Source organism: Bactrocera oleae, chromosome 3, assembly GCF_042242935.1.
Source record: "Bactrocera oleae isolate idBacOlea1 chromosome 3, idBacOlea1, whole genome shotgun sequence".
NCBI classification, from domain to species: Eukaryota; Metazoa; Arthropoda; class Insecta; order Diptera; family Tephritidae; genus Bactrocera; species Bactrocera oleae.
The window spans coordinates 43,981,042-44,002,174 of NC_091537.1; the positions used below are offsets into that span (position 1 = coordinate 43,981,042).

General features: G+C 39.9%; 1 protein-coding gene and 1 pseudogene across 4 annotated transcripts in view; one reads left to right on the forward strand and one right to left on the reverse strand.

The window, feature by feature from the left end:
* The window catches only part of dia (diaphanous related formin 1), an 81,179-nt gene that overhangs the window by 58,598 nt on the left and 1,448 nt on the right, over nt 1–21,133 (reverse strand). Inside the window, exon 1 of one of the 4 annotated variants that reach the window (XM_070106568.1) lies at nt 17,392–17,410. The exons of the other annotated variants lie outside the window; for them this stretch is intronic. Within the exon in view, the coding sequence (XP_069962669.1) occupies nt 17,392–17,394 (3 nt within the window). The 5' untranslated portion in view covers nt 17,395–17,410. Of the gene's footprint in view, nt 1–17,391; nt 17,411–21,133 lie in introns of those variants that run through there. 4 annotated transcript variants of the gene reach the window in all.
* LOC118679795 (uncharacterized) lies at nt 19,914–21,010 on the forward strand (annotated as a pseudogene).

Genomic DNA, 21,133 nt, shown 5'->3' on the forward strand with positions numbered 1-21,133 from the left:
CCTACGGTAAAATACCTGTACATTATTCACTTTACTTTCGCATCGCGAACATACATATTTATACATACTGCATAGAATCTATGCCTATGCTTATATATCCCACAAACATGGGGTCAATTACACAATTAAATTTTACAAAATTATAAAAAAATTTGTAATATTCAAAAAAAAAATAAAATAATTATCCATTATGGTAAATTGAAATAAAATTTCCTTAATTTTATTTTTTATTAAAACGCAAACAAAAAAAATCAAAACGAAAAAAACTACAATAACATAAGTACATACGCATATGTACATCTTTTCAAAGTCCACATTGGCATATATCCCGCAATACCCCTTGTAACAAACAAGCAGGACTGCGTACAAAAAAAAAACTAACAGCACATTGATCTCTTCAACGAGCTCTCAATTAGCGGCCTTTACACGGTCATTCATGTTTGCAAGCATGTGCGACGTTACATAATTTGAAAGGTCTTGATAAACCTACAAAACAACGCTATGCATGATTAGTTTGGATATTGCGTTCAACAGTTATAGACGTGTAAACATGGAGTTCACTAACGCCGAAATTCGCGCTATTTTAAAGTTTTCCTTCGTTAAAGGCAAATCCGCTAGAGAAACGTTCCGTGAGATTAATGGTGTTTTGGGGGATGGTACTCTATCACTTCGAACCACGGAGGAATGGTTTCGACGATTCAGAGCCGGTGAAAACGACACCATGGATAAGCCAGCCGGCGGAAGACCTGTGACGACAAATACCGATCAAATCATGGAATACATCGAGTTAGACCGGCATATGGCATCTCGTGACATCGCCCAGGAGATGGGAGTTAGTCACCAAACCATTTTGAACCATCTGCATAAGGCTGGATACAAAAAAAAGTTTGATGTTTGGGTGCCGCATAATTTGACGCAAAAAAACCTTCTAGACCGAATCAACGCCTGCGATATGCTGCTGAAACGGAACGAACTCGTCCCATTCTTGAAGCGGATGGTGACTGGCGACGAAAAATGGATCACATACGACAATATCAAGCGAAAACGGTCGTGGTCGAAGGCCGGTGAATCGTCCCAAACAGTGGCCAAGCCGGGATTGACGGCCAGGAAGGTTTTGCTGTGTGTTTGGTGGGATTGGAAGGGAATCATCCATTATGAGCGGCTCCCATATGGCCAGACGCTTAATTCTACTATCTACTGCGAACAACTGGACCGCTTGAAGCAGGCGATCGACCAGAAGCGTCCAGAATTGGCCAACAGGAAGGGTGTAGTGTTCCACCAGGACAACGCCAGACCACAAACTTCGTTGATGACTCGTCAGAAGCTACGGGAGCTCGGATGGGAGGTTTTATCGCATCCACCATATAGCCCGGACGTAGCGCCAAGTGATTACCACCTGTTCCTGTCCATGGCGAATGCCCTTGGTGGTGTGAAGTTGAACTCAAAAGAGGCTTGTGAAAAGTGGCTGTCCGAATTCTTCGCAAATAAGGAGGCGGGCTTCTACGAGGAAGGTATTAAGAAGTTGCCGTCTAGATGGAAACAGATCATCGAACAAAACGGCGCATATTTAAACTAAATCCGATCACTGTAACACTTTTTATAAAGCATTGAAGAGCAAAAAAAGCGGAAGGGAGATATTTGACAACCTTTAAAATATCATGGTTTTATGATGAACGTTTAAATTAAATTAGCAAATAAAATGTAGTTGCACGTTATTCAAAAGTATTTGTGTCGGCCTCTGAAATTTCGTTTCGGACTACTTTTGTTAGCTATTTTTAGCGGGTTTATTTCTGGCATCCCGCCTTTTTTGACATCAGCTGTTCGAATTTCCCTTATTTTAATAATCAGGGAAAGAGAATAACAGAAAAATCAGCGAAAATGAGAGAGTCTCGCTTCATGTCATCCTTGTTATTTCATCCTTGATGTTGCTTCGTTCACAAATAACAGAGAAATAAAGTATGATTGCATGTTCGGCCGTTTAAACGAAAACCAGTTTTTTTTGCATCATACCATGTTTGCATACAAAAATGACCGTGTAAAGGCCGCTATTGCATTAGAAAATATACATACATACGCGCAAATAATCCGTGTATTGATCTCTTCAACGAGCTCTCATGCTCTAAAATGCGATTCTTAATAATTAAACTACGAAAATTAAAATTACACTCACAAGTAAATATTTAAAATAAAATACAAATTAAAAAATTAATTTCGCAAGTAAATATTTATCTAGTCCGAAAAAACTCTTACATACGTAAACGAGTATTCAGTATTAATTATCATTTATTTCTGCGTTTAAATCAGTTTACACTGAGAATATTTTAATTAAAATTGACACATAAAGTAATAGATAACATAACTAAATGGCTAATGACGACACAAATCAAACTACACCTGCAGGTACACGATCAAAACAGGTTGCCAAATTCATTTCCGAGAGTGGCTATTAGAAATAAAAAAGCAAAATCTTAAAAATTTTTGGACTCGTCTCCAAGCGGCTCATGACGCCATAATAGAAACTGAGTCATCAGATCTACCACAAAATTTTAAAACTTCGGCTTTCACAAACTATAAAAACTGCTTAGACTAGTACGAAGCCACAAAAGCTATGATCTCCGATCAGTTAAAGCTAATAAAAGCTATTGCACCTACTCCACATCCAAGAGTAGAGCTGCCACAAATTCAAAGTCAAGAGGCAAGTTCAGGCATCCATCTCGAGGTGCCCGCATGTGATACAGAAATATTTTATGGAGGTTCTGGAGATTGCCGGCCTTCCGGGACATGTTCACTGCCGTAATCATCAACCATCCAAAATTATCAAAAGCGCAAAAATTGTATCACCTCCGTTACAAAACTAAAGGTCAGGCAGGCGCAATAGTTAAACAGTTCGCACTAAATGACGACATTTTCAATTTGGCTTGGGAAGCTCTAAAAGCAAGATATGAAAATGAAAGAATATTGGTCGATAAACAAGTAACGACACAAATAAACTTGTCTAAAATTCAAAAAGAAACCAGTGAAGAATTTATAAGACTACAATCCACTGCATCAAACTGTTTGTCGGTTTTATCGACACAAAATATTCCCACAGACAGCTGGGACCCTATACTGGTAAACATATGCACTGCCGCATTACCAGAAAAATCGTTACTTTTATAAGAGCAATCGCTCTCATCACGAAAGAAATGCCCCACGTGGCAACAAATGAATGACTTTCTAACTACCCAGTACGAAATCGCTGAAAGGGTAAAAAACTAATTAAAACAAAAATTGTTCAACACGACCTGAAAGGAAGCTTCAATAGACCCCAAGCTAGTAGCAAAAACAAATTAAACAGAAGCTTTTACAAAACGCAATCGTTCACATCCGAACAAAATAAACATACGTCATGCGAACTATGCACAAGAGGGCATAAATTACAATCTTGCCAGAAGTTTAAAAACTTAAAAGTTAACGAACGAAATAATTTTGTCAGATCAAAAAGACTATGTACAAATTGCTTGTCACATGCGTATACATATAACAAGTAAGGAAGGGCTAAGTTCGGATGTAACCGAACATTTTATACTCTCGCAAAGTCAAATGGTATACTCGTTTGATATTTCTTTGTGGATTGGCTGATATTTTCGGTAGAAGGTCAACTATAGGCACTGGGGTCTACATATTTAGTACTTAGGGGCTTGAACAGTTTTGGTTCGATTTAGACAATTTTTGGTCACAAGGTGGCATACTTTAAACGTATTATTCACGCAAAGTTTTAACCCGATATAATCATTGTTGCTTAATATGCATAATGGAAAGTGAAAGAATCAGATGGAATTGAAAATGGTGTTATATGGGAAATAGGCGTGGTTGTAGTCCGATTTCGCTATACTATAACATAGAAATATGAAAAGAATTTGGTTGAAATCGGTTAAGCAGATCTCAAGATATGGATTTTCACCTAAAAGTGGGCTGTGCCACGCACACTGTCTAATTTTGAGCGCGGCTCCCATAAAGTCATCTCATACCATCCCAGAGATAAAATTTAATGTCTCTGGCGTGTTTAGTGCTTGATTTTTCGCGCTTTTAGTAGTTTTTAACAGTACCGTTATATGGGGAGTGGGCGGTGTTGCCACCAGTGAATTTTGTTATTATAGCATTAGCGGTTTAGGAGATATGCACATTAAACCCATTAGAGGCGAGACCATGCCCACTTTAAAAAAAAAAAATTTTTAACTGCAGATGCCCCTCCCTAATGTGATCCTGTGTACCAAATAACAGTCTTGTATCTTATTGCGGAGCTTAGTTATGGCAATTTATTTGTTTTTGATTAATGGCGTTTTGTGGGCGTGGCAGTGGTCCGATTACGCCCATCTGCAATACTAATTGTCTCACGCTACCAAGAAATATGTCTACCAAGTTTTATAAAGATATCTCAATTTTTACGTCTCGCTTGCACGGACGGACAGACGGACGGACGGACAGACAGTCACCCGCATTTTAACTCGTCTCTTCATCCTGATCATTTATATATATATAACCCTATATCTAACTCGATTAGTTTTAGGTGATACAAACAACCGTTAGGTGAACAAAACTATTATACTCTGTAGCAACAGGTTGCGAGAGTATAAAAATTGCAAAAGCAAATTCAATTGCTTATATTGTCACAAAAGACACCACTTAATGCTTCATTACAGCAAATTTCCCACATCACCCTAAAGAAGCGCTTTTACAAGTACAAAAAGAACCACAGGTTTAGTGGTAACAACAACTCCCAAAAACCGAAATCCCGAAAATTGCCAAGAAGCACCCTAATTTCTCCCCAAGCGGATAAGAGAATTAAAGCAGAAACTAACAAACATGCTTCCAAGCTATCATACAAATAGCAAGCATTGGCAAAAGATTTCACACCTGAAGCTAGCAGATCCCAACTGCAACACCCCTGCTCAAATAGACATTCTATTATGCAGCGACCTTATACCGCAAATAATACTTGAAGGTGTTAAAAAAAAATTTCAACGACCCTTCTAGCCTAAAACACTATATTTGGTTGGATTCTAAGTGGACTAATTACAGAACCAGTTTCCACATCAACAACTCAAGTTGACGAACATTCTAAAGAATCGCTTAATTCACAATTAAGAAGACCTGTGACGACAAATACCGATCAAATCATGGAATACATCGAGTTAGACCGGCATATGGCATCTCGTGACATCGCCCAGGAGATGGGAGTTAGTCACCAAACCATTTTGAACCATCTGCATAAGGCTGGATACAAAAAAAAGTTTGATGTTTGGGTGCCGCATAATTTGACGCAAAAAAACCTTCTAGACCGAATCAACGCCTGCGATATGCTGCTGAAACGGAACGAACTCGTCCCATTCTTGAAGCGGATGGTGACTGGCGACGAAAAATGGATCACATACGACAATATCAAGCGAAAACGGTCGTGGTCGAAGGCCGGTGAATCGTCCCAAACAGTGGCCAAGCCGGGATTGACGGCCAGGAAGGTTTTGCTGTGTGTTTGGTGGGATTGGAAGGGAATCATCCATTATGAGCTGCTCCCATATGGCCAGACGCTTAATTCTACTATCTACTGCGAACAACTGGACCGCTTGAAGCAGGCGATCGACCAGAAGCGTCCAGAATTGGCCAACAGGAAGGGTGTAGTGTTCCACCAGGACAACGCCAGACCACAAACTTCGTTGATGACTCGTCAGAAGCTACGGGAGCTCGGATGGGAGGTTTTATCGCATCCACCATATAGCCCGGACGTAGCGCCAAGTGATTACCACCTGTTCCTGTCCATGGCGAATGCCCTTGGTGGTGTGAAGTTGAACTCAAAAGAGGCTTGTGAAAAGTGGCTGTCCGAATTCTTGGCAAATAAGGAGGCGCGCTTCTACGAGGAAGGTATTAAGAAGTTGCCGTCTAGATGGAAACAGATCATCGAACAAAACGGCGCATATTTAAACTAAATCCGATCACTGTAACACTTTTTATAAAGCATTGAAGAGCAAAAAAAGCGGAAGGGAGATATTTGACAACCTTTAAAATATCATGGTTTTATGATGAACGTTTAAATTAAATTAGCAAATAAAATGTAGTTGCACGTTATTCAAAAGTATTTGTGTCGGCCTCTGAAATTTCGTTTCGGACTACTTTTGTTAGCTATTTTTAGCGGGTTTATTTCTGGCATCCCGCCTTTTTTGACATCAGCTGTTCGAATTTCCCTTATTTTAATAATCAGGGAAAGAGAATAACAGAAAAATCAGCGAAAATGAGAGAGTCTCGCTTCATGTCATCCTTGTTATTTCATCCTTGATGTTGCTTCGTTCACAAATAACAGAGAAATAAAGTATGATTGCATGTTCGGCCGTTTAAACGAAAACCAGTTTTTTTTGCATCATACCATGTTTGCATACAAAAATGACCGTGTAAAGGCCGCTATTGCATTAGAAAATATACATACATACGCGCAAATAATCCGTGTATTGATCTCTTCAACGAGCTCTCAATTTCACGAGCACATAAATATATACATACAAGCCCGTGTATTAGGGTGTACCTAAATACATCAACATAAGGACATAAAAAGTATTTTTAAATTTAAAATGCGATTCTTAATAATTAAACTACGAAAATTAAAATTACACTCACAAGTAAATATTTAAAATAAAATACAAATTAAAAAATTAATTTCGCAAGTAAATATTTATCTAATCCGAAAAAACTCTTACATACGTAAACGAGTATTCAGTATTAATTATCATTTATTTCTGCGTTTAAATCAGTTTACACTGAGAATATTTTAATTAACTTTGACACATAAAGTAATAGATAACATAACTAAATGGCTAATGACGACACAAATCAAACTACACCTGCAGGTACACGATCAAAACAGGTTGCCAAATTCATTTCCGAGAGTGGCTATTAGAAATAAAAAAGCAAAATCTTAAAAATTTTTGGACTCGTCTCCAAGCGGCTCATGACGCCATAATAGAAACTGAGTCATCAGATCTACCACAAAATTTTAAAACTTCGGCTTTCACAAACTATAAAAACTGCTTAGACTAGTACGAAGCCACAAAAGCTATGATCTCCGATCAGTTAAAGCTAATAAAAGCTATTGCACCTACTCCACATCCAAGAGTAGAGCTGCCACAAATTCAAAGTCAAGAGGCAAGTTCAGGCATCCATCTCGAGGTGCCCGCATGTGACACAGAAATATTTTATGGAGGTTCTGGAGATTGCCGGCCTTCCGGGACATGTTCACTGCCGTATACATCAACCATCCAAAATTATCAAAAGCGCAAAAATTGTATCACCTCCGTTACAAAACTAAAGGTCAGGCAGGCGCAATAGTTAAACAGTTCGCACTAAATGACGACATTTTCAATTTGGCTTGGGAAGCTCTAAAAGCAAGATATGAAAATGAAAGAATATTGGTCGATAAACAAGTAACGACACAAATAAACTTGTCTAAAATTCAAAAAGAAACCAGTGAAGAATTTATAAGACTACAATCCACTGCATCAAACTGTTTGTCGGTTTTATCGACACAAAATATTCCCACAGACAGCTGGGACCCTATACTGGTAAACATATGCACTGCCGCATTACCAGAAAAATCGTTACTTTTATAAGAGCAATCGCTCTCATCACGAAAGAAATGCCCCACGTGGCAACAAATGAATGACTTTCTAACTACCCAGTACGAAATCGCTGAAAGGGTAAAAAACTAATTAAAACAAAAATTGTTCAACACGACCTGAAAGGAAGCTTCAATAGACCCCAAGCTAGTAGCAAAAACAAATTAAACAGAAGCTTTTACAAAACGCAATCGTTCACATCCGAACAAAATAAACATACGTCATGCGAACTATGCACAAGAGGGCATAAATTACAATCTTGCCAGAAGTTTAAAAACTTAAAAGTTAACGAACGAAATAATTTTGTCAGATCAAAAAGACTATGTACAAATTGCTTGTCACATGCGTATACATATAACAAGTAAGGAAGGGCTAAGTTCGGATGTAACCGAACATTTTATACTCTCGCAAAGTCAAATGGTATACTCGTTTGATATTTCTTTGTGGATTGGCTGATATTTTCGGTAGAAGGTCAACTATAGGCACTGGGGTCTACATATTTAGTACTTAGGGCTTGAACAGTTTTGGTTCGATTTAGACAATTTTTGGTCACAAGGTGGCATACTTTAAACGTATTATTCACGCAAAGTTTTAACCCGATATAATCATTGTTGCTTAATATGCATAATGGAAAGTGAAAGAATCAGATGGAATTGAAAATGGTGTTATATGGGAAATAGGCGTGGTTGTAGTCCGATTTCGCTATACTATAACATAGAAATATGAAAAGAATTTGGTTGAAATCGGTTAAGCAGATCCCAAGATATGGATTTTCACCTAAAAGTGGGCTGTGCCACGCACACTGTCTAATTTTGAGCGCGGCTCCCATAAAGTCATCTCATACCATCCCAGAGATAAAATTTAATGTCTCTGGCGTGTTTAGTGCTTGATTTTTCGCGCTTTTAGTAGTTTTTAACAGTACCGTTATATGGGGAGTGGGCGGTGTTGCCACCAGCGAATTTTGTTATTATAGCATTAGCGGTTTAGGAGATATGCACATTAAACCCATTAGAGGCGAGACCATGCCCACTTTTAAAAAAAAATTTTTTAACTGCAGATGCCCCTCCCTAATGTGATCCTGTGTACCAAATAACAGTCTTGTATCTTATTGCGGAGCTTAGTTATGGCAATTTATTTGTTTTTGATTAATGGCGTTTTGTGGGCGTGGCAGTGGTCCGATTACGCCCATCTGCAATACCAATTGTCTCACGCTACCAAGAAATATGTCTACTAAGTTTTATAAAGATATCTCAATTTTTACTCAAGTTACAGCTTGCACGGACGGACAGACGGACGGACGGACAGACAGTCACCCGCATTTTAACTCGTCTCTTCATCCTGATCATTTATATATATATAACCCTATATCTAACTCGATTAGTTTTAGGTGATACAAACAACCGTTAGGTGAACAAAACTATTATACTCTGTAGCAACAGGTTGCGAGAGTATAAAAATTGCAAAAGCAAATTCAATTGCTTATATTGTCACAAAAGACACCACTTAATGCTTCATTACAGCAAATTTCCTACATCACCCCAAAGAAGCGCTTTTACAAGTACAAAAAGAACCACAGGTTTAGTGGTAACAACAACTCCCAAAAACCGAAATCCCGAAAATTGCCAAGAAGCACCCTAATTTCTCCCCAAGCGGATAAGAGAATTAAAGCAGAAACTAACAAACATGCTTCCAAGCTATCATACAAATAGCAAGCATTGACAAAAGATTTCACACCTGAAGCTAACAGATCCCAACTGCAACACCCCTGCTCAAATAGACATTCTATTATGCAGCGACCTTATACCGCAAATAATACTTGAAGGTGTTAAAAAAAAATTTCAACGACCCTTCTAGCCCAAAACACTATATTTGGTTGGATTCTAAGTGAACTAATTACAGAACCAGTTTCCACATCAACAACTCAAGTTGACGAACATTCTAAAGAATCGCTTAATTCACAATTAAGGAAATTTCGGGAGTTAGAAAAACGCCCCCTCATAACGAATCCAGAAGATCAGTATTGTGAAGACTTCTACAAAGTCACAACTACTCGATCAAATAATGGCCGGTACATCATAAAACTACCACTAAAGACACAATTTTCCAACACTCCACATAATGGTACAAAAAACAAAGTGTTTCCTCTGCCAATGTTCGAAAGACCAATATATGTAATCCAAACATATCACCCAAATATATTAATACCTATTCCAAAAGATAATTTTTTTTAAATCAATTTGCTTAGATTAAAAAAGACAGTACAACAAAAACACAGAGGATCCAATGAATCTGTCTAGTTTTAATATCCTACTGATTCAATATCTGCATTATCCCCAATAACACAGAGGCAAATTTTATCCTCTGTGGCAAAACTTCGACCATGCAGGATAGCTTTCGCCAATAATGATAAAAATGCTGATTAAAAAATTTTGGCTAGACGGAACCAACTGGGACGAACAAGCGAAACATATTCGCTTATAAAACTGATCCCAATTTCGCTGCTACAAATACCATGTTGGGCAAACTATTCCCAAATTACCAACGCAAACCAGATTGCTTCGGCGACGCCTCATAAAATCCATACCTCGCAAAAATTCGAATTGAGATATGTGGTAGTGCCAAATAAGTATACACAGTGCACACGCATTTCAACATGGCAAAATATAAATTATCTCGATACTCCGATTACGAAATTATTCTAGCCTGATTGGAAAAAACACTCTATGCTTAGAAAACATGTATCCAATTGCACGTACAGTCGTCCATGCGCGACACAATACTAAGTATTGGATGATACACACATGCATTGACCGTTAACCCGAGCACTCAGAATAGTCACCCACATTCTCAAATACAATTCAACAATAAAGTTTAGGGATTACCATACACCCAATGCGATACAGTGCCTCATCTTACAAAAGGCAAAGATCGCTCTTATCGCATGTATTTGAGCGCTCATCATTTGGATGGTTTAGGGAAATACTTGTAAAAGCTGCAAATCCACTTAAAAAAGTAGCCGTAAATCACTTACTCTCGCAAGATCCCTCTTCAAAGATTTCAAAGGAGCACCCATTCTGGCCATATCTGAGCCAGGCGAGAAGTCACTATCCTATTAGCCGATAATAAAGTAATAGTAAATAACCGCCAATAAAATGAAAAAACAAAAATATATCATATAATAATACGTCGTCACAACAACCAATCGAATAAATGAAAACCAACATTGCTTGTTTCACTAACTTCCAAATCAAAACACATAATAACCATTTAAAAATCAAAATTGCTTCCTACACGTACTATGGATATACCACTACTGCATTATCATGCATGCCGCGTGCTCTGCTACTCCAACAGTAGTACACCGAGATGCCTGGAACGTTTACTGCAAATATGTACAATACTAAGCAAAATATTCGCCTAGGGAGCCCAGGATGTTTAAATGAGCTAAGCCTCAGTCAATAACCACACCACTCTACTCGGCAAAAACACTTAACAACCCATAATGAGAATCATGCAACTGAGCTTGAACCACTGCGAAACTGCTCAGGAGCTCCTTAAACAGACGGTATACGAACAGAAAGTGGATGTGGCCTTTCTCAGTGAACAGTACAAAACATAAGCGACGGAACTGGATCTCCGATTGCACGAACAAAGCTGCCTTATGGGCATGTGGAGGAAAAGCTTTCCAAGACAAGCCGCTGTTAGGGAAATCATTCCACACTCGAGCAAAAATCTGTGGGATCAACTTTTACAGTTGCTTTATCCCACCAAGCGTATGTCAAAATGATTTTGAAAGAATATTGGATGAACTGGTGAGAGAAGCATTAACTACCACAATGAACGTGGTCGCAGGCGATTTCAATGCATGGGCGATGGAGTGGGGTAGCATCTATACAAACAGACGTGGAGATGCGGTGCTAAAGGCGTTCTCGTTGCTAGACATGGTGCTGCTTAATACCGGAAACAAAAACAATTTCGAGGAAAACGATCGTGGCTCCATTATAGATATAACTTTCGTTAGCAGCTCCCTGATGCGGACAGCAAGCTGGCAGGTGTGTGACCTCTACACTCTCAGTGACCATCAAGCTATTATGTTTGAAATCGGGCACCCAACCACCCAAAACGGGTACAAACGAAAGGGTGGAAGGTCGAAACCTTAGACGAAGAACTATTTAAGCTATTGCTAGACGGCAACATGAGTTGCGCGGAAGACGCAGATCGAAAGGCGGAGATGCTGGTAAGACACATTAGCAAAGCATGCTACGCTTCTATGTGCAGAAGGAAGAGCGGACCATACAGAAAACCCGTATACTGGTGGAGTAATGAAATCAATACCCTAAGAAGTGAATATCATAAAGCGAGGAGGAGCTGCCAAAGGAATCGGGGATCAACGGAGCATACGGAACTACGCGAACGCTACAAAAGGAAGCGCAATTCCCTTAAAAAAGCAATAAAAAATAGTAAAGCATGCTGCTTCAAAGAACTTTGTGGAAAAATCGACGAAAATCCGTGGGGCGATGCTTACAAGATAGTAATGTCAAAATTCAAAGGCGGCAAAGGGCAAACACCGACCTGCCCCAAGCTATTGCAAATCATCGTGGAAATCCTATTCCCATCACAGTCACAAGAAAAACTACAGGCTCAAGCAGAGGGACATGTTGAAATGGATGTCACAACAGTCAACGATGTGGATGTGGCTCAAGCGGCACAGAGATTTGGTAATGCTAAAGCGCCAGGCCTGGACGGCATCCCAAACATTCACAGAATTATTTACACAATGCTTCAGGAAAGGTGTTTTCCCGAAAATTTGGAAAAGGCAGCGACTTGTCTTATTACAGAAGCCTAATAAAACAACCGGCGAGCCCAACTCTTATCGACCTCTTTGCATGCTGGATACGCTTGGCAAAATACTAGAGCGAATTATCTGTGTATGATTAGAATCGCACTTAGAAAAAGAGTACCAGGGCCTCTCCGAAAATCAATACGGATTTCGGAAGCGGAAGTCTACCATCGACGCAATAAAAAAGGTCACTGATATCGCTAACAAGACAATCGAAGGAAATAAATGGATGTATGTTCCAAAGGAGTACTGCGCAGGGGTAAAATTTGATGTACAAAATGCGTTTAACTCGGCTTATTGGCCTCATATAATAAGCGCCCTGGAGCGTAAGGCAACACCTGCTTACCTAGTGAAAATTGTAGCCAGCTACATGTCAGATCGACAGTTGCTGTACGATACCGATGACGGACCGAAAAAGTATACCAGTATGGAGTACCACAGGGTTCTGTGTTTGGCCCACTGTTGGGGAATGTACTCTACGACGTTGTGCTGTGCCTGCCACTACCGAAGGAAGTGCAGATCATAGAATACGCAGATGACATTGCGGTAACAGTGGTAGCAAAGGAACTGGATCAAATCCAGAACCTATGTAATCAGACGGCAACAAAAATCAAAAATTGGCTCGCTGCAACAAACCTCCAGCTTGCTGGACAAAAATCTGAAGCAGTACTGATTACAAGCAGGATGAAGCTGGAAGGCATCACCCTTAATATCGACGGCTATAGTATCACGACTAGCAGTCATTAAAGTACCTAGGGGTACTTATTGACACTAGACTTAATTATAAGACGCACATTGACAAAGTCTGTGAAAAAGCGGCTCGGGTAGCGGCGGCACCAGCGAGGATAATGGCCAACATAGGGGGACCAAGTCAGAATAGGCGTGAGCTATTGGCCAAGGTGAGCCAATCTATATGGGGACCAGCACTGCGGAATAAATCCTATGTCAAGAAGGCGAAATCCGTAATTCGGCTCAGTGCCACTAGAGTCATCTGCGCATTCCGCACAGTATCTCACGAGGCAGCGGGAATTATAGCGGGTATTATACCACCGGATATATTGACCATGGAAATAAAAAGAGTTTACGATAGATCCAAAAGTTTAGGAAGGCGACTAACGGTTGCAGAGCGGAAAGACGAAAGGCAAAAAAGCATCAATGAATGGCAGAAACGGTGGGACACAGCAACGAAGGGAATATGGACCCACAGGCTTATTGGAAGCGTGCAAGCATGGGTAGAAAGGAAGCATGGAGAAACGGATTTCTACCTGACGCAGTTTTTGACGGGGCACGGTTGTTTCAGAGAATTCCTCCACAAATACGGCCATGATGACAGTACTAATTGTTCCTTCTGTGACAGTAGCGGAGAAAACGCGCTGCACATTTTCTTCTCCTGCCCGAGGTATGGAAATGAGAGAGCAAATGTGGAGAAGCTAATAGCGGACCGAGTGACGCCAGATAACATTGTGCGTCACATGATTAAGTCGAAACTGGTGTGGGATCGAGTGAGGATGTGAACTGCGATAGTCCTGCAAGAACTTAGAAGGAAAGAGTGGCCTCGGAGCGAAAGCAGAAGAGAGAGACGCCTGGAAGGAATGACTGACGAGCCGGATGGCTAAGCTTGGCCTCACGATGTAATGCCTAAAGGCAGTTCCGTGGGCCGTTTACGAGCACTGATGATGGAGTTAAGGGTTTAGTACGTAGGCGCGTTGTTCCGCAAGTCTGGATGGGCGTGGTGCCGAATGAGAATGCACCATGACAATACAACACACCACAACACCGCGCGTGTACATCACCTGCTCCGCACGCGCCGACCGATTTAGCGATCCGATAATATATAAACCTGAATTTAAGGAATTTTATTGTGTAAAATTTAATAATAAAATTCGAATACTAAGCTAAATAGCGCATTTTAATTAAATACTACTAACTATAAAAGTGATGAGTGCTGCTAAAGTGGGAAAGTATTACACACAAATTTATTCAGTCTACATGTAGAATTTGATTCACATCATGGTTTTCTCCATAATTAACTATGTTACATACATATGTCACAGTTATTTATGTGCTTATTAATAATTAGTTTTAATTTGGGAACGTGAATTAAACTCCTGATAATTTCCGTATGTCCTGTTTTGTTCTTATGATGTTTGTGTATCCGTTTGAGAGTTTCGTCTTCAATATTTATAATTTCTTTGGCTGTAAAAAAATAAATTCCTACTTTCCTACTCTTTCGGATTTAGCATGTCGTCGAGGAATATCTGGTATATCTTTTTCAAGATCATCTTGACTTAAGTAAATTGTTGTATTGCCAAATTTTATTCAAACTATTTTTCTAATATTTGTTTCAAAATTATTTGCGTTTTTACTAATACGATTTACTACTGCTTCAAGATGGAAATGTATTGTTAGAATTTTCTTCTTGCGAATGTATTTTATGTTATTTATATGTACTTCTCTCGTCTACATCATTTTGTAAAGAGTCCGTATTATCTCTTCTATTTCCTCCTGGCTATTTATAGCATTTATTCCATTTTATTCTACCAAGGAAATCTGGTATTTTATTAGCCTTTCCGTGGATGTATTGTACCTTCATATGTTCACATCGTATTTTCCTAAACAAAATATTCATCTCCATAATATCGGATTTGCGTCTTTGCATTGTGTTTGCAAATTGAAGTGTACGCCATAGAGATATAGTGAGCCCAAACAATGGCCAAAAGTAATAATTTCTCTCGTGATCATTAGGTCCTACTAGCATAGCAGATTGGATGATTATGCTGCTAAAGATCAGATGTCAAATGAAATTTCTTTTTAAAATCTGGATATTTTATTATTACTGGGGCTTCAGTTAGCAGTCTCTTTAATTTCCCAAATGAATTACTATAATTGAGGTTTTTCACATTAACTTTGTCTTTGGCATTTATTTTTCGAGGAATATCTCTTCCAAATGTTGGCCGCGGCTACGTATCAGATGGTCCTTCCGTTCAGTCTCCAAGGCATAAATCGGATCGCAACTGTCCGCATAGACATAGACTTTAGACTTGACATATCCCCACAAGTCTAACGGTGGTATCACAAGATTTTGGTGGCCAATCGACCGGCTCAAAACGTGAAATTATCTGCTCACCGAAATAAATCCATTGATTGGTGCGATGTGTAGGAAGTGGACCCGTCTTGTTGAAACCAAATGTTGCCAAGATCACGAGCTTCAATTTCAGGTATCAAATAGTCGGTTATCATGGCGCGATAACGGTTGACCGATGATTCTAACGGCCCACAAACCACACCAAATCATTGTTTTTTCTCGTTCCATACGTCAGCCCGAGATGCTGCAACCGGCGCCGAATCGACTCTCCACGTTCTGAACAAAAATAACATGACAGCATGACATGACTCGCGCGTGATTTGTTAACAAAAGGCTATTGAAAAAAGTACATCTACTTGGATCACCCGTTATAATATTGTGATCTTCCTAATTTATCTAAGATATTTTCTATGTTCGGAATTGGGATTATCATCGATGGTGTTTTCATTTAATTTCTTTTAATCGACTACTACTTTCAATTTCTAAGTATTACCCACAATGCGCTATTATAAGGTTAACATCTTCGTAATTTCTTAGTAAATTTGATGTTAGTTTATACTCCTCGTCTTTAAGGTTTTTTAACAATTGACCAACCTTTTTTTTGCTCAACTCATTACACTCAAGCTGATGGATGTCCTTATCAGTAAATGAGCTGGCCCCCATAAATTCTTAAATTATGTCGTTAATATTTACAATGTTGTTTCCCGTATTTAGTTTTGCCTTAAGTGGTCTCAAAATGTTTTGTTCTAAAATTGCGTCAAATTATTTTAATTCAAATTTGGAGAGTTTCCAGCAGCGTCTTTTTTAAATTGTTGAGGACGATTAGTTAGAATCTCTTTTGTTATAATTGTTTCATTTTGAAGCGACCTAAGCTTGATTGCTTATTTAAAATAATTATTTTACATTTCTTTAACATATTTTCATTCATTACTGATAAGGAAGAACCTGAATCAATTAAGCATTTTACTTTTTGGTTATTTACTGTTAGCGTTGCTATTGATAAATGTCTCGTTTGTGGGCTAACTGACTCTTGTACATTTTCTTATATAGGTTCAGCATAATTTCTTTGTTGGCTAGAATTCAATCGCCCTGATCCATGTCTAAAGGTATAAGGAATTTTGCTGATAATTTTCGCGATTGCGATTATGATAAATGTTATATGTTGAGTACAATTCAACATACTTAGTAGACGTGTTATATCGAAAATTATTTTCATGTTGTTGTAAAATATTGTGGTATTATTTAAAGTATCTCTGTTATTGTTGATTGCGTTGCGAGAAATTGTATTCCCTAATCAATCCTTCTGTTTCTAGTATTGAAAAGGATTGACTAATGTTAGTTACATTTTTTATTTATAATCGCGCTTATATTTGTAATAAAACCCGAAGAGCTACTTAGATTCTGGCTTATATTCTATCGGTTTTAATATATCATATTCATATTTTTTCATTAATTTTTGATAATAGGTCTCTCAATTTATTATAACTTCTGATAAAGAGAATGGTATGTTTCCTTAACTCGAAAACTTTCTACCTAGGCTCCATATATGATATCCCATGTGGCTGCCTTGCCGACAGTCCTTACTACGTCCAGTGCACTTCCATCTCTCCGAAATTCGCGAATGCGATGGGCGTCCTTTTATCGTTTTAAGGAAATAATTATTAATTGTTTGCGTTAAGTATTTTTATGGCGAAAGTGTTTGGAATTTGGAAATCAGTCGTGGGTTACAATTAATTGGTTTGGCAATATTATGCACTCTATTTTAAGTAAGTAGGGTTTTGTGGAGCTTTTGACGTAACTTGCGCGCGTTCAGCTTGACTACTTACCATGGACAATTGCGTCCGAAACTTCCTTCTTTGCTTGTTGAGAGATCCTATAATCTGGTGGTTTAATTTGGCCGCATTGAAAGTTCATGTGCTAATGAACAGATGATAAGCAAAACAACGAAATACCATTAAGAATCCCGCCGAAATAGATTGCAAAAACAGTGGGTTATTTGTGAAATCAGATTTTTTTTACTAAATTTTACGTATGCGGCCTCTTTTGCCTTCTGCTTGGATACGGTCCCTAGGGGCGGTAGGTCAGGAGTCTGCCGACTGAAACCTTGAGAAGGCCGGACTAAAAGGGGACTGAACGACACGTGGACGGAGGAAAAGTGGGGCCGAGCGAGCCCCATACCTCGATAAAGCGGCAGAGGTCGCAGGAGGGGGAATCCTCCCTCGGCAAAAAACCGCGGGTCGGAAATTTTCCTCCACGGTCCGGCTGTTGCAAGACTAAGACTGAAATATCTCGGTAATCACACATGCGGCGGACCAGAAGACTTAGCCGAAACGGATATTAGCCGTCTCAACAAATTTGTTATAGGCTTAAAGAACTTTCTCCCTTACAGATTCTTTTGATCTAGCTTTATAGGAGTTTTTAGGTAAAACAACGAACCGGCGTTTTAGGCTGTCCAATTGAGATCCTTCTTAGGATCGACCTCCCAACCTAACCTAACTTAGCTTATTTCATATCTTTGCTTAAAAACAAATTTTGTTGGCAAGAACAGTCAGCTGATATTTATGTTATATTTGTTAACATTTTTATATTTGTAGATTAGATTAGATTAGATAGTGATTGAGGTATGCACCGTGACCTATGGTCTATTGTGCCCTCCCCTAAGTCACAGCGACTCATCTAGCCCTAGCGTATTGATGAACTCCAATATACTGCTAGGCGCCAATGAGGCGATGCGATCCCTGTTTGGAAACATGGATCCCAGGGCCTTGACTCTACGTCTGCAGATAGCTGTGCAGTCCATTAGTAGGTGTTCTGGTTTATATTATATAATAATAATATTCTATACAAACATATTTTAATTTTGTCCAGTTGAGGTCTATAATACAAAAAACTGAAAACAAATATTTCTATTTTGTCTTAATCTTAACTTAATACCCATCCACAAAATTGTGTAATTTTGGTTTGTTTACATTTTCATCTTCCAAAATAACTTATATCATTATTGGCAACTGTTTTTTTCTGCTAAAACTTACCGATCCAAACAGGGTTAAAACGCCGAAATAACAGCCCTTGGCCGCCAGATAAAATCCGGTTCAATCCCGGTAACTTAGAACCGACTGTTGTGGGAATTGACTTGCTGAGTTGTGCAGGTTTCAACGTTTTACGTAAAGAGCCTAGCCTTCATACTGCACAGCACACTGCATTATCGTCTAATCAATGTTGACATCGACCACAGGGATACTACCCTTGAATGTCAGGCTATAGCTGTCCGGTCAGGCGATGTCGAGCTCGAGATATTTAATATATACGTCCCACCCATTAAAAAAATACAATAGATTAAATGGAGGTATGCACCGCGACCTATGGTCTATTTTGCCCTCCCCTAAGTCTCAACGACTCACCTAGCCCCAGCACATTGATGAACTAACCCCAGTAACATGTTGCCAACAGGATGTCACCCGAACATAGGTGCGCTATGTCCTATTTGACACTGTCAAACGAATGTAGGGGGATGGAGCTGGCGGAACAGATTGACGATTCGAGGTTCTGCACAATGAATGACCAAGCACCTACCAGAATTATGGGCACCTGTCCGGTGGTTTGATAAATATCATAACCTGCGACCCATGCTAACTCTCACATCAGACCGTCTACCCACAATTATCTCGATCGCACCTTTGTTAACTTTAACAAAGAAAAATGGGTTGGCTTCACAAAATTTACCGAGAGCACCTTTACCGCACGACCCATCCATATGGACGTAATCGTAGGCGAGCGTCAATTCCTCAAGGTGATCGCTGCAGCAACTATTTTAGCTGGCAATTTACACTGCATCCTTCGGCAGACAAGACCAAACGATGTGTTACCCGACGACTGCGCACAATGCCATAAGACCGCGCACCACTTTCACCGATAGGGAGGTTCAGAGTGCCATCAAAAAGGCCAAATCGTCTAAGTCCATTGGCCCTGACGGAATAAGCATATTGATGCTAAAACATCTTGGCTCGACGGGAGTAAGTTATCTCACCAAGGTCCTCAACTTGTCGATGGCCACTCTTCAAATAGCCGATGTGTGAAAAGTCGGAAGAGTGTTCCCACTAGCGTCATAAACACCCAGATATTCCATAGCCTAAACCAGAAGCCACCCTACGAGAGGACGATCGTCGTAGCGTACTTTTTCGAGGTCAAAACTCCAAATTGAGAAGAATTAAACAGGGGGTTCCGCAGGGTGGTATCCTCTCCCCTCTACTGTTTAACTTCTACATCTCGAAACTTCCCCAAACACCAGAGGTAATTTCCGTGACCTCGTGCGCTGATGACTGCACGATATTGACGTCATAACAATGGAATCGATGGCATGTGCTCGAAACTAAACAACTATCTCGCCGATCTTTCTCGATTCTTCTCTGAAGGGAACCTACCACTCCCCCCCCCCCTACTAAATCCACAGCGACCATATTCACAAACTGAACGAAGAAGTACAGACTGGATCTAAACATTTCAGTCAATGGTACCAAAATTCCGACGGTAAAACCTAAAATTTTAGGCGTTACACTAGACAGTCTTTGCTCCTTCACTCCTTACACGACCGCGATAGCTGCAAAAGTACAGAGCCGTAACAAAATCCTCAAATCGTTTGCCGGCAGCTCTTGGGGAAAAGACAAAGAAACGTTGCTGGCGACATACAAGGCAATCGGCCGGCCGATCCTAAACTATGCAGGCCCAATGTGGTCGCCTGGAAGTAGCGCTACGCAGACGATGCAGCTTCAGACATGTCAAAACACTGCACACGGAACTAACACGGGATGCCTATCCCCAATCGAACACCTACCCAATGAGGCCCGTATGCTTCCGGTTAAGAAACATAACGAGCTCCGCTCCAAGCAGTTTCTGCTGGTTTGTTTTCGTAGAAACCACCCCTGCAGTCGTCTGCTTGAAGTGGAGCCGCCTCCTAGAAACATCAAGAGGTGTTTCCTTGAGTATGTCGACGACATTAGACAGTACACCGACCGGACTTCGGACGCAACGAACTTCAGACAGGCACTGACCGCCATTCACAGTGGAGCCATCAACAGCTTCACCGACTCCCTCTCAGTGAATGGCGTACTAGAAGTCAAACCACCACCCATAGCAGGCGTAGAGCTCGAGTCGCCACGAGAATCTAGAGTGACCCTTGCACAACTTCGTTCTGGATACTGTAGCAGGCTAAACTCCTACCTAACCAGAATCAACCCTGACATACCAATAATAGGTCCAGCTTGTAATGAGTCTCCGCATGACACTAACTGCCTCTTTGCATGCCCAACGAACCCCACTCATCTAACACCCTTTTCCATATGGTCCGACCCCGTCGAAACAGCTCGTTTCCTGGTCCAACAACAACAACATAAGATAACACTGATTATTTGGCATTTTGCAACCCTTTTGCTATTGTCAGAATGGTAAAACTTTAGTTTAGAATCCCTCGATTTCAGGGTTAATACGTATGGTTGGATAGAGGAGATTCTCCAGATCACGAATATATATAAACCGGAAACTTATAGTTTTCGAGATACTTGCATTTTAAGT